This window comes from Pseudophryne corroboree, chromosome 5, assembly GCF_028390025.1.
Source record: "Pseudophryne corroboree isolate aPseCor3 chromosome 5, aPseCor3.hap2, whole genome shotgun sequence".
Classification (NCBI taxonomy): domain Eukaryota; kingdom Metazoa; phylum Chordata; class Amphibia; order Anura; family Myobatrachidae; genus Pseudophryne; species Pseudophryne corroboree.
The window spans coordinates 436610171-436624576 of record NC_086448.1 but is presented as its reverse complement, the minus strand read 5'-3'; the positions used below and the strand labels follow the sequence as shown (position 1 = coordinate 436624576).

Here is a 14406-nt window from a genome sequence, read left to right as displayed (position 1 = left end):
TGAGAAACTTGACCTTAACCTTCGGCAGAGACTCGAACCAATCCGATTGGAGGAACTGTAACACCACGTTAAGATCCCAGGGCGCCGTAGGCGGCACAAAGGGATGCTGGATGTGCAGAACCCCTTTCAGAAAAGTCTGAACCTCAGGGAGGGAAATCAACTGTTTCTGGAAGAAAATGGATAAGGCTGAAATCTGGACCTTTACGTATCCCAACCTCAGGCCCAAATCCACACCTGCTTGCAGGAAGAGGAGAAACCGTCCCAGTTGAAACTCCACCATAGGAAACTTCTTGGATTCACACAAAGATACATATTTTTTCCAAACATGATGGTAATGTGTAGGCGTTACTCCTTTCCTAGCCTGTATCAGGGTAGGAATAACCTTGTTTGGAATGCCCTTACAAGCTAATATCTGGCGGTCAACCTCCATGCCGTCAAACTTAGCCGCGGTAAGTCTTGATAAGCGAACGGCCCCTGCTGCAGCAGGTCCTACCGAAGAGGGAGAGGCCTCGGCTCTTCTAGCAGTAGATCCAGAAGATCCGCGTACCAAGTCCTTCTTGGCCAGTCCGGAGCAATGATAATTGCCTGAAATCTTGTTCTCCTTATGAGTTTTAGAACTCTTGGAATGAGTGGAAGTGGAGGAAACACGTACACCGACTGGAACACCCACGGAGTCACTAGGGCGTCCACCGCCACGGCTTGCGGGTCCCTCAACCTTGAACGAGACGAGAGGCCTTCATGTCTATTTGAGGTACACCCTAAAGACATGTTACCTCAGTGTACACATCCGGATAGAGTCCCCACTCTCCTGTATGGAGATCGCGTCTGCTGAGGAAGTCCGCTTCCCAGTTGTCTACTCCCGGAATGAAGATTGCTGACATCGCCAATGCATGTTTTTCTGCCCAGGGGAGGATTGTTACCTCTGACATTGCAGCTCTGCTCTTCGTTCCGCCCTGTCGGTTTATGTAAGCTGTTACATTGTCCGACTGTACCTGAATGGCTCGATCTCGCAGAAGATGGGCCGCTTGGAGAAGACAGTTGTAGACGGCTCATAGTTCCAGAATGTTTATGGAAGGTTGGATTCCAGGCTTGACCACCTTCCTTGGAAGGTTACCCCGAGTGACTGCGCCCCAGCCCCGGAGACTCGCATCTGTGGTTAGCAGGATCCAGTCCTGAATACCGAACCTGCGGCTCTCCAGAAGGTGAGGTAGTTGTAGCCACTAGAGGAGTGAAATCCTGGCTTTCGACGACAGACGTATTCTCTGGCATATGTGTAGATGAGATCCCGACCACTTGTCCAGGAGAACCAGTTGGAAGAGCCTAACCTGAAACTTTCCGTACTGTAGAGCCTCTAAAGAGGCCACCATCTTCCCCAGAAGGCAAATGCACTGATGAACCGAAACCCGGGCTGGCTTCAGGACATCCCGGACCATTGATTGTATCACCAATGCTTTCTGTTCCGGGAGAAACACCCTCTGCACTTCAGTGTCGAGGATCATTCCCAGAAAAGACAAACCTCCTGGTCGGCTCCAAATGTGATTTTTGGAAGGTTCACGATCCAATCGTGTTCCCCGAGATGAGTCATGAAAACAATGGTCTACAACAACTCCTCCCTGGACGATGCCTTTATCAGCAGATCGTCCAGATATGGGATTATGTTCACCCCCTTGGTGAACACCCTCGGTGCTGTGGAGAGGCCGAATGGCAGTGTCTGAAATTGATAGTGACTGTCCAACAGTGCAAATCTGAGATAAGCCTGGTGCGTCAGCCAAATCGGAATATGGAGGTATCTATCCTTGATATCCAGGGATCCCAGAAATTCTCCCTCCTCCAGACCTGAAATCACTGCTCTGAGAGACTCCATTTAGAATTTTAACACCCTCAGGTAAGGGTTCAACGATTTCAAATTTAAAATTGGTCTGACCGTACCATCCGGTTTCGGTACCACTAAAAGGTTTGAATAATGGCCCTCATTCAGAGATGATCGTAACTGTGCTAAATTTAGCACAGCTACGATCATTCACACTGACATGCGGGGGGACGCCCAGCACAGGGCTAGTCCGCCCCGCATGTCAGTGACGGCCCACCCCCACAGAAGTGCCGATGCCTTTGCACTTAAGAGTAGCTCCCGACCAGCGCAGCTTTAGCGTGCTGGCCGGGAGCTACTCGTCGCTCCACGGCCCACAGCAGCTGCAAATGACGTCAAGCAGCTGCTGCGGGCCGCTCCCGCAAGGTCCGGCCACGCCTGCGTTGGCAGGACCGCGCCCACGAAATGGCGGGCAAACGCTGCCGTTCCGCCCCCTCCCGCCTCTGCCTGTCAATCAGGCAGCGGCGATCGCAGCCCAGCTACCGTGTTCAGCCGGCTGGCATGCGCCGGCGCACAACAGCACCGGCAAATGCGCAGTGGGTACCTGTTTGTTTAGCTGCAATAAAATGCAGTGAGCGAACGGGTCAGAATGACCCCCAATAACCCTTGTTTTGCAAATGAGGTGGAACTGGGACAATGACCTGTGACTTTTCCAATTTTAGGATGGCTTCCTGTAGAATAGCCCTGTCTGTGTGCAAAGCTGGCAAGCCTGATTTGAAGAATCGGTGAGGCGGGAGTTCTTGAAACTGTCTGTCTGTACCCCTGGGACACCATATCCTGTACCCAGGGATCCAGGCCGGACGACACCCAGACCTGTCTGAAACGTCCGAGTCTCGCGCCCACCAGCCCGTCCTCCAGGCTTTGAGGTCCACCGTCATGCTGAGGATTTTGAGGAACCAGAAGCAAGTCTCTGGACCTGGGAGCCTGCGGGTGTAAGCTTTTTGGATTTTGCTCGACCACCTCTAAAGAAAGTAGTAGGAGGTTTGGACATTTTTACCATAGCGGTCCGAAAGGACTGCGGCAAAGCTGAAGAAAATGGATTCTTCGTACAAGGTGTAGCAGAGGGATGAAAAGATGACTTACCCGCGGTTGCCGTGGTAATCCACACATCCAACGCTTCCCCAAATAGAACCTGACCTGTGTAGGGTAGGTTCTACACACTTCCCCTGGATTCCGCGTCTGCAGACCATTGGCGTAGCCAGAGTCCCCTGCGGGCCGAGACGGACATGGAAGATATCCGTGAAGTCAGCATCTCCAGGTCCTTCATGGATTCCACCATGAACCCCGCAGAATCCTGTATGTTACGTAAAAACAATTCAATGTCACTTCTATCCATTGTATCCAAATCCATTAGTAATGTGCTGGACCACTTTACTATGGCTTTAGAAATCCATGCACAGGCAACAGTGGGTCTTAACGCCACTCCTGAAGAAGTGTAAATAAATTTGAGCGTAGGGTCAATTTTACGATCAGCCGGTTCTTTGAACGCAGTAGATCCAGGGACAGGTAAAACCACCTTTTTAGACAGTCTGGAGACCGATGCGTCCACAATGGGTGGGTTAACCCATTTTTTCCCATCTTCCTCAGGGAAGGGAAAAGCAACCGGAACCCTTTTCAGGATCTGGAATTTTTTCTCCGGGTTCTCTCAGGATTTTTCAAATAGAGAGTTTAATTTTTTAGACACAGGGAAGGTTAGCGAGGCTTTCTTATCGTCAGTGAAGTAAGCCTCCTCAACCTGCTCAGGTGTGGTGTCATTAATATTTAACACATTTCTAATGGCCTCAATCATGAGCTGCACCCCCTTAGCAAGGGATGCCGCCCTCCTAAGCACCTCCCCATCACTGTCTGCAGTATCAGAATCGGTATCCGTGTCATCTTGCATGATTTAGGCAAGTGCACGTTTCTGTGGGAACATGTTGTTAGGAGATTTTGCAGGAATAGGGACAGAGCCCGACCTAACTGCCATAGACTTCTTCAACACCTGAGTTTCAGTCTCAGTATTAGCTTTAACAATGGTAATCTGAGACAAAGCATTACAATCTTGAGTACATGTAATGGATCCTTCCTGAGAGGAAACATCTTCTGCAGCATATGACACAGAGTCCCTAGACATGGCTATGTGAGACAGTAAACACCTACACACACACACAGTTTCAAACCCCCCCCCCCCCCCCCCAAGCATGCCACAGAGAGAGACACAGATTGGAGCCAACCCACACGCAGCGCTTTTTAAGGTAGAACTAATAACACTACCAGCGCTGCCTGTGTACCTTAATACGCTACACAGACTTCACATAGCCCCCCCCCCCCCTTCCGCTTCTACAACCCCCTGGTACCGTACAAGGCAGCTGGAGTTGATCTGAAGGGACAGCTCTCCTTGTCAGCACTTCTGCAGGCAGGAAAAGGGCGCTGAACGCCTCTGGGTCCGCTCTGAGGAGAAGCTCCGCCCCCTTTCATGGCACTGTCTTCCTGCTCTTCTGAAGATTATATTGGCCTGAGGAAAAGTTCTGGCAGCGATCCTGGGACCCCGACAGGCTTGGAGATCAGTGTAGGCGTTGGCTCAGGGCGCCCCTCACAGCGCCGCACTATGTACCGCTGAGCCCCGAAGCGCAGTTAGTACTGCGCTCCATACCCTGTTGCCATCTTCACACCGGCTCCCCGCTTGCCACTGATATTCTGGCTCTGTAAGGGGGTGAGCGATCCCCTGTGGCGGGGAACGTTCGATCTTCTCAGGAGCTCAGTGTCCCGTCAGCGGAGATAGTGGCTCAGACCCCGCAGGGTGGACACTACTAACCCCCTTAGTACCTCGAAGCAGGGAGGCTGTTGCCAGCAGCCTCCCTGTTAAATAACAAAAAACTTTTACTAGAGAAACTCTGAAGAGCTCCCCTAGCTGTGACCGGCTCCTCCGGGCACATTTTCTAAACCGAGTCTGGTAGGAGGGGCACTCTCAAACTCTTAAAGTGCTAGTGGCTCCTAGTGGACCCATCTATACCCCCATGGTACTAATGTGGACCCCAGCATCCTCTAGGACGTAAGAGAAAACTTGTGTTTTTATTCAGAATGTTTACTGCCAGTGGCATCCCCAGTGCTAATGCTTAACTCGTGTGTGTTTCTCTGAAAAGTGCTTTTGCATTTTGAATCACTATTCAGATTTATTTCATTGTAAATAAGTGGGATTAATGCTTAACATTAACTTATTCTTACTTTCAATTTCATCTATCTCTGAGTATACTTTCTATGTATTCATGTTAAGCCTATCTACATATACTCAGATGTAATAAGAATAATAAGCAGTAAAAAACATTTTTTATTGAAAGATGTAAAATTAATCACATCAAAGCCTAATAACTTTGGATTGTTAATGTTAGAAAGTTTTATAACATGGTTTCTAACATATACCAATGTTTAACAGTATTGATATAATAAGCGGGATTCAGTTTTTTTAATTAAAACATTAATACAAACAAAAAACTGGTTTCAACAAAAAAAACAAAACATTAGGGTTTGTTTTTTAATCTGTTTTTTTTTTCCTCAATCCTGATTTTTTTTTAAAATAATGTATTTGGATGTCATGCTTCAATAATCTTCAAATAGTGTCTGCATTATCCATGTTGTTTTCCTTCTATTCTCAAAATATTTGTTGCTGAAGGGTTGTCATCATCAGTATTAAATACTAAAGAACTGATTGATAAGCATGAAGAGAAGCCTGGACGGGTGGTATTCAGTATGCCGGCTGTTGGGATCCCGGCGCTCAGTATACCGGCACCGGAATCCTGACAACCGGCATACTGACAACTATTCTTCCTTTTGGGGGTCCACAACCACGCTGGAGGTAGACACGCGCCACCGTGCTCGCAGCATGAGGCTCATTTGCGCTCCAGCTGCTGACATGCCGCCGTCGGGATCCCGGTGCCTGTATGCTGGGCGCCGGGATCCCGACCGCTGGCATAATATACTACACCCAGCCTGGACTCCTGTCTCAATGATCATAAAGGGGGGTATCCAATTGCAGGTGGGAAATTTAAACAACCCCGCAACGCTGGGTTTTTCCTGCAGCTGCAGGGTTTCGGTATTCAATTGCGGGACTGAAAAAGCATCTTTTTCCATGCACCCTCAGAGGAAGTATGATTTTTACTAAACTCGTTATTTTTAGGAAAAAAAAAAAATCACTGGGATTTGCTCTGGGCCCCAGCAGCATCCCCACAGAGGACTAATTAAGTCAAGTAGTCTGTAGTTACTCACATTTCGAAGCAGTGTCCTTTTCATCCAATGTCGGAAGCTGGGTATTCTGCAGCAGTGTATGTGAGTTGTGTGGAGTGTCTGTGAGTGACCCCCGTGTGTATGACCCCTTGGAGCAGTCCTCCAAGCAGCCCCCTTGCCAGTGGCAAGATGGAGGGGAGACCAGAGAGCACGGACAGGTAAGTATTATTATTGTTTTTTTACTCGCATCTAAGGGTATTCAGCTCTGAAAATACTGCAACCATTTTTTTAAAATTGGGCAACGGGAATGCACATACCCGCTGCAATACATAATTGGGTGCGAGGTACGCAAGGTGTTTTACCTCACGCCCAATTGAATTCCCCCCAAAATGTTAGCACTAAACAATAAGTGTCATTCCAGCTAAACAAGTCTTTTTATTAAATACAACATAATGTATTTTGACACCCAACTGTAAAATTGTGCATGAAACGCAAAAAATAAGATTTTACTTACCGGTAAATCTATTTCTCGTAGTCCGTAGAGGATGCTGGGGACTCCGTAAGGACCATGGGGATAGACGGGCTCCGCAGGAGACTTGGGCACTTTAAGAAAGAATTTAGTTCCTGGTGTGCACTGGCTCCTCCCTCTATGCCCCTCCTCCAGACCTCAGTTAGAGAAACTGTGCCCAGAGGAGATGGACAGTACGAGGAAAGGATTTTGTTAATCCAAGGGCAAGATTTATACCAGCCACACCAATCACACCGTATAACTTGTGATAACTACCCAGTTAACAGTATGGAAACAACATATCATCAGTTCAAGACCGATGCAACTATAACATAACCCTTATTGAAGCAATAACTATTTACAAGTATTGCAGAAGAAGTCCGCACTTGGGACGGGCGCCCAGCATCCTCTACGGACTACGAGAAATAGATTTACCGGCAAGTAAAATCTTATTTTCTCTAACGTCCTAGAGGATGCTGGGGACTCCGTAAGGACCATGGGGATTATACTAAAGCTCCCAAACGGGCGGGAGAGTGCGGATGACTCTGCAGCATCGATTGAGCAAACATGAGGTCCTCCTCAGCCAGGGTATCAAACTTGTAGAATTTTGCAAAAGTGTTTGAACCCGAGTAGCTCGACACAGCTGTAGTGCAGAGACCCCCCCGGGCAGCCGCCCAAGAAGAGCCCACCTTCCTAGTGGAATGGGCCTTGACCGATTTTGGTAATGGCAAACCAGCCGTAGAATGCGCTTGCTGAATCGTGTTACAAATCCAGCGAGCAATAGATTGCTTTGAAGCAGGGGCATCAATCTTGTTGGATGCATACAGGACAAACAGCGCTTCAGTTTTCCTGACTCTAGCCGTTCTGGCTACGTAAATTTTCAAAGCCCTGACCACATCAAGTAACTCGGAATCCTCCAAGTCACGTGTAGCCACAGGCACCACAATAGGTTGGTTCATATGAAAAGATGAAACCACTTTCGGCAGAAATTGCGAACGGGTCCGCAATTCTGCTCTATCCATATGGAAAACCAAATAGGGGCTTTTATGTGACAAAGCCGCTAATTCAGACACTCGCCTAGCCAAAGCCAAGGCTAATAACATGACCACCTTCCACGTGAGATATTTCAACTCCACCGTTTTAAGTGGTTCAAACCAGTGTGACTTTAGGTAACTTAACACCACGTTAAGATCCCAAGGTGCCACCGGAGGCACAAAAAGAGGCTGAATATGCAGCACTCCCTTAACAAAAGTCTGAACTTCTGGGAGAGAAGCCAATTCTTTTTGAAAGAAAATGGATAGGGCCGAAATCTGGACCTTAATGGAACCTAATTTAAGGCCCAAATTCACTCCAGTTTGTAGGAAGTGAAGAAAACGACCCAGATGGAATTCTTCCGTAGGAGCATTCTTGGTCTCACACCAAGAAACATATTTTCGCCATATACGGCGATAATGTTTTGCTGTTACTTCCTTCCTAGCCTTTATCAGCGTAGGGATAACCTCAACCGGAATGCCTTTTTCTGCTAGGATCCGGCGTTCAACCGCCATGCCGTCAAACGCAGCCGCGGTAAGTCTTGGAACAGACAGGGTCCCTGTTGCAACAGGTCCTGTCTTAGAGGAAGATGCCACGGATCTTCTGTGAGCAGTTCCTGCAGATCTGGATACCAGGTCCGTCTTGGCCAATCTGCAACAATGAGGATTGTTCTCACTCCTTTTCTTCTTACTATCCTCAACACCTTTGGTATTAGAGGAAGAGGAGGAAATACATAGACTGACCGGAACACCCACGGTGTCACTAGGGCGTCTACCGCTACTGCCTGATGGTCTCTTGACCTGGCGCAATACCTCTGTAGCTTTTTGTTGAAGCGAGACACCATCATGTCTATCTGTGGCAGTTCCCACAGACTCACAATCTGTGCGAAGACTTCTGGATGAAGTCCCCACTCTCCCAGGTGTAGGTCGTGTCTGCTGAGGAAGTCTGCTTCCCAGTTGTCCACTCCCGGAATGAAAACTGCTGACCGTGTGCTTACATGATTCTCCGCCCAGCGAAGAATTCTGGTGGCTTCCGCCATTGCCACTCTGCTCCTTGTGCCGCCTTGGCGGTTTACATGAGCCACTGCGGTGATGTTGTCTGACTGGATCAGAACTGGTCGGTCGCGAAGAAAGATCTCCGCTTGACGTAGGGCGTTGTATATGGCCCTTAGCTCCAGGATTTTGATGTGAAGACAAGTCTCTTGACTTGACCAAAGACCCTGGAAATTTCTTCCCTGTGTGACTGCTCCCCAACCTCGGAGGCTTGCGCCCGTGGTCACCAGGATCCAGTCCTGAATGCCGAATCTGCGGCCCTCGAGAAGGTGAGCACTCTGCAGCCACCACAGTAGTGACACCCTGGCCCTGGGGGGACAGGGTGATCAACCGATGCATCTGAAGATGTGACCCGGACCACTTGTCCAGTAGGTCCCATTGGAAAGTCCTCGCATGGAATCTGCCGAAGGGAATGGCCTCGTATGACGCCACCATCTTTCCCAGGACTCGAGTGCAATGATGCACTGACACCTGTTTTGGTTTCAATAGGTTCTTGACCAGAGTCATGAGTTCCTGGGCCTTCTCTATCGGGAGATAAACCCTCTTCTGGTCCGTGTCCAGAATCATGCCCAAGAAGGGCAGACGAGTCGTAGGAACCAACTGCGCCTTTGTAATATTGAGAATCCAACCGTGTTGCTGTAACACTTTCAGTGAAAGAGATACGCTGTTCAGCAACTGCTCTCTTGATCTCGCTTTTATGAGGAGATCGTCCAAGTACGGGATAATTGTGACACCTTGCTTCCGCAGGAGCACCATCATTTCCGCCATTACCTTGGTGAAAATCCTCTGGGCCGTTGAGAGACCAAACGGCAACGTCTGAAATTGGTAATGACAATCCTGTACCGCAAATCTTAGGTACACCTGATGAGGTGGATAAATGGGGACATGAAGGTACGCATCCTCTATGTCCAGTGACACCATAAAATCCCCCCTTCCAGGCTTGCGATGACCGCTCTTAGCGATTCCATCTTGAACTTGAACCTTTTCAAGTATAGGTTCAGAGATTTTAAATTCAATATGGGTCTGACCGAACCGTCCGGTTTCGGGACTACAAACATGGTCGAATAATAACCCCTTCCCTGTTGAAGGAGGGGAACCTTGACCACCACCTGCTGAAGATACAATTTTTGTATTGCGTTTAACACTATTTCCCTCTCTTGGGGGGAAGATGGTAGGGCAGATTTGAAATACCGGCGAGGAGGCACCTCTTCGAATTCCAGCTTGTAACCCTGAGACACAATTTCTATTGCCCAAGGATCCACCTGGGAGTGAACCCACATGTGGCTGAAATTCCGAAGACGTGAACCCACGGGGCCCGGCTCCGCCAGTGGAGCCCCAGCGTCATAAGGTGGATTTTGTAGAGGCCGGTGAGGACCTCTGTTCCTGGGAACTAGCTGCATTGTGCAGCTTCTTTCCCCTGCCCCTACCTCTGGCAAGAAAGGACGCACCTCGGACTTTCTTGCTTCTTTGTGAACGAAAGGACTGCATTTGATAATGCGGTGCTCTTTTAGGCTGTGAGGGAACATAAGGCAAAAAATTTGACTTTCCAGCTGTAGCTGTGGAGACCAGGTCCGAGAGACCTTCCCCGAACAATTCCTCACCCTTGTAAGGTAAAACCTCCATATGCCTTTTTGAGTCGGCATCACCTGTCCATTGCCGAGTCCACAGGACCCTTCTGGCAGAAATTGACATAGCATTTATTCTAGAACCCAGTAAACTAATGTCTCTTTGAGCATCTCTCATATATAGGACAGTGTCTTTTATATGCCCCAGGGTCAATAATACAGTATCCTTATCTAGGGTATCCAATTCCTCAGATAAGGTATCCGTCCATGCCGCTACAGCACTACACACCCAGGCCAACGCAGTTGCCGGTCTTAGTAAGGTACCCGAATGTGTATAAATGGACTTCAGGGTAACCTCCTGTTTGCGATCAGCAGCATCTTTGAGGGTAGCCGTATCCTGGGACGGCAGGGCTACCTTTTTGGATAAGCGTGTTAAAGCTTTGTCCACACTAGGGGAGGATTCCCATCGTAACCTATCCGTTGGCGGGAAAGGATACGCCATAAGAATCAGTTTGGAAATCTGCAGTTTTTTATCTGGAGATTCCCAAGCTTTTTCACATAACTCATTCAGTTCGTGTGAGGAGGGAAAAGTTACCTCAGGCTTCTTTCCCTTATACATATACACCCTCGTGTCAGGGACAGGGGTTTCCTCTGTGATGTGCAAAACATCCTTTATTGCTATAATCATATATCGAAGGGATTTAGCCAATTTTGGCTGTAACTTTGCATCATCGTAATCGACACTGGAGTCAGAATCCATGTCGGTATCTGTGTCAACAATTTGGGATAGTGGGCGCTTAGGAGACCCTGGTGGTCCCTGCGACATAGGGTCAGGCATGGGTTGAGACCCTGACTGCCCCAATGCATCAGCCTTGTCAAATCTTTTATGCAAGGAATTAACATTATCATTTAAAACCTTCCACATATCCATCCAATCAGGTGTCGGCGGAGACACCACATTCATTTGCTCCCGCTCCTCTCCCACATAGCCTTCCTCATCAGACATGTCGACACAAGCGTACCGACACACCACACACACAGGAAATGTCCTTTCTGAAGACAGTTCCCCCACCAGGCCCTTTGGAGAGACAGAGAGAGTATGCCAGCACACACCCCAGCGCTATAATATCCCAGGAATAACACAGTAACTTAATGTTAACCAGGTAGCTGCTGTATGTTATAGTTTTTGCGCCTAATTATGTGCCCCCCCTCTCTTTCCAACCCTCTTCTACCGTGTATCAGCAGGGGAGAGCCCGGGGAGCTTCCTCTCAGCGGTGCTGTGGAGAAAAAATGGCGCTGGTGAGTGCTGAGGGAGAATCCCTGCCCCCTCGGCGGCGGGCTTCTGTCCCGCTTAAACAGTAATTTTGGCGGGGGCTCATACATATATACAGTGCCCAGCTATATATATATATATATATATATATATATATATATATATATATATATATATATATATATGTTTTCTTTTTGCCAATATGAGGTCCCAAATGCTGCCCAGGGCGCCCGCGCGCCCCCCCCCCCCCCCCCCTGCGCCCTGCACCCTTACAGTGACCGGAGTATGTGAGGTGTGTGGAGCAATGGCACACAGCTGCAGTGCTGTGCGTTACCTCTAGTGAAGATCATGAAGTCTTCTGCCGCCTGTGATGTCTTCTTTTCTTCTCATACTCACCCGGCTTCTGTCTTCCGGCTCTGCGAGGGGGACGGCGGCGCGGCTCTGGGACGGACGGCGAGGGTGAGATCCTGCGTACCAATCCCTCTGGAGCTAATGGTGTCCAGTAGCCTAAGGAGCAGGACCTAGCTTCAGAGAGTAGGGCTGCTTCTCTCCCCTCAGTCCCTCAATGCAGGAAGTCTGTTGCCAGCAGAGCTCCCTGAAAATAAAAAACCTAACAAAATACTATCAGTAAACTCAGGAGAGCTCACTGAAAAACACCCAGCTCCTCTGGGCAGTATCAAACTGAGGTCTGGAGGAGGGGCATAGAGGGAGGAGCCAGTGCACACCAGGAACTAAATTCTTTCTTTAAGTGCCCATGTCTCCTGCGGAGCCCGTCTATCCCCATGGTCCTTACGGAGTCCCCAGCATCCTCTAGGAAGTTCGAGAAATATAAATAAAAACTGGGTACTCCCTTACAAAACGTTGGTGGCACAGCTTGTAAACATGACCATTGGCATATTTTATTTTGATTCTTTTTTATTTAAAAAAACAAAGAAAAAAAATACATGCTTGTGTGAACTGAGCATAGTGTACAACACATAGTAAGATATACTGTCAACTTCACTGGCAGTAGCCTGTGGCACAAACCTCACAGCTGTTCAATAGCCACATCATATTATATTCTATGATGTGACTAGGAGCCCTGGTGCCCGAGGCGAGCACATGCTTTAGCTCTCCTCCTGGGCGAAAGCAAAATGGTGGAATGGCTGTTAAGAAGGGCATGACCAAAATGCGGATGAGAGCAGCAGCGTTCCAAGCATATGTAGGCAGGGAGCAAATGGTATATGAACAGCTTGGAGCCTGTGTCACAACTAGCACCTACTGCACATACTCAACCCCTGATTAGAAAAATGCCAAGACAGGGAGAATCAAGTGATACTAGAAAACATGTCAGCTCTACTGAAACGCTAAAATACCCACTAGATAGCCCTGCAACAGACTGGTGGACAGCGTTAGTCACTGATGGCCTGTAAATGTCCAGCACAGTGACAGGGGAATATCTGTGGCGCACATCAGCTCAAAACACATATGCTCAAGCACCCTGCAGAGACAACACGGGGCAGCAGTTGTAGCAGGAGCACCACTGGGATCAGCAGTGCATAGCCTCCAGCGACCTGAGAGAATACCCTTTATGTCTGGCTAACTTTATTGATAATTTTTTGTAGCAATCAGCGGGGCAGATGTATTAACCTGGGGAAGGCATAAGGAAGTGATAAACCAGTGATATGTGCAAGGTGATAAAGGCACCAGCCAATCAGCTCCGATATGTAAATTAACAGTTAGGATCCGATTGGCTGGTGCGTTTATCACTTCCTTATGCCTTCTCCAGGGTAATACATCTACCTCAGTGAGTGATAATATGCGGGAGGTTTATCAAATCTTGGAGAGAGAAAGTACCAACCAGCTTCGGTCATGAGTTAGGAGCCGACTGGCTGGTCCTCTCTCTCCAAGCTTTGATAAATCTCTACTTAACTCTTTCAAGGGGAGTAGATGGGCCAAATTTACAGTACTGTTTTATTTTAGCTAATGTGACAAATCCATAAGCTGTGCTGAAACACCATCACTCAATTAACAGTGAACGGTCAGGTTGTTAAACTAGATGGATTATGGTTATATTTCCCGGCACTTTGACACTATCCCTTCTCCAGGTTAATATATCTGCCCCACTGTACCCAAAGGCGACCTTAGACGTACTGTACTGTGAAGCAATCATCTGTGTAGTGCATGCAGCCAGTGACAAGCCATGTGTGTACTGTAGATGGCTGCCTCCTGCCTTACCTTTCCGCAGCTCCCTGTCCCACACGGAGACAATGACCCGAGAATGCTTCCTGTGGTGAATGAGCCAGAGGGACAGGGTCTGCACGCTCTGCTGGGAGTTACTCAGCTCCGACAGCTTCTTTTCCAGCGCCGCCTCTGAGAACGCAGACATGCCGGGAGCTCTGCAGGCGGAGGACGCTAAGCAGCTTTCCGGCTGTCACTGATCCTCCCATGTAATATCAGCGCTGCCCAATCCCGCCGTCTGCTCTGTCCATATGGACCCGGCACTAGGGCTAGAACTCAGCCGGGTTACTGTTTACAACTGACGTTGCTACCGCCCCAATTACAGGAACCTGACATGATGACGACGGAAATGGCGTCAGTCAGTGTGAGAGCAGCGCACCAATAGCTGCAAGATAGCCGTGTTGTGCCGCTCATGACAGTATCCCTTCCCATGCTGCCACCCAGCGTCCGGCTGCTAATAGTGCAATGCGTGTTCTGTTTTATTGCAGGTAGTGGCACCCACTGCAAACTGTCTCAGATGCTTAAAAGAGTTTTGTACTGTAATCTTCCAAGATGATCCAATAACACAACCAAGTTGTTCAAATTGGCAAAAACACCTTAAGGTGCATACACACTTGCCAAGAAAATGAACGTCGCTCATTCAACGTCGTTCACTTTCTCGGCTAGTGTGTATGCCACCGCCAACGAGC

General features: G+C 48.6%; 1 protein-coding gene across 2 annotated transcripts in view; it reads right to left on the bottom strand.

Moving 5' to 3' along the window:
• Window positions 1-14097, bottom strand: part of RPRD1A (regulation of nuclear pre-mRNA domain containing 1A) — a 448635-nt gene extending 434538 nt beyond the window's left edge. The window contains exon 1 of one of the 2 annotated variants that reach the window (XR_010177745.1): window positions 13715-14097. Coding sequence is in view for 1 of the 2 variants with exons in the window: in XM_063922817.1 (XP_063778887.1) it covers window positions 13715-13865 (151 nt within the window). In the remaining variant the exon portion in view is untranslated. The remainder of the gene's footprint in view (window positions 1-13714) is intronic. The other variant, XM_063922817.1, reaches the window with a different exon arrangement.
• Between the last annotated feature and the right edge of the window lie 309 nt (window positions 14098-14406).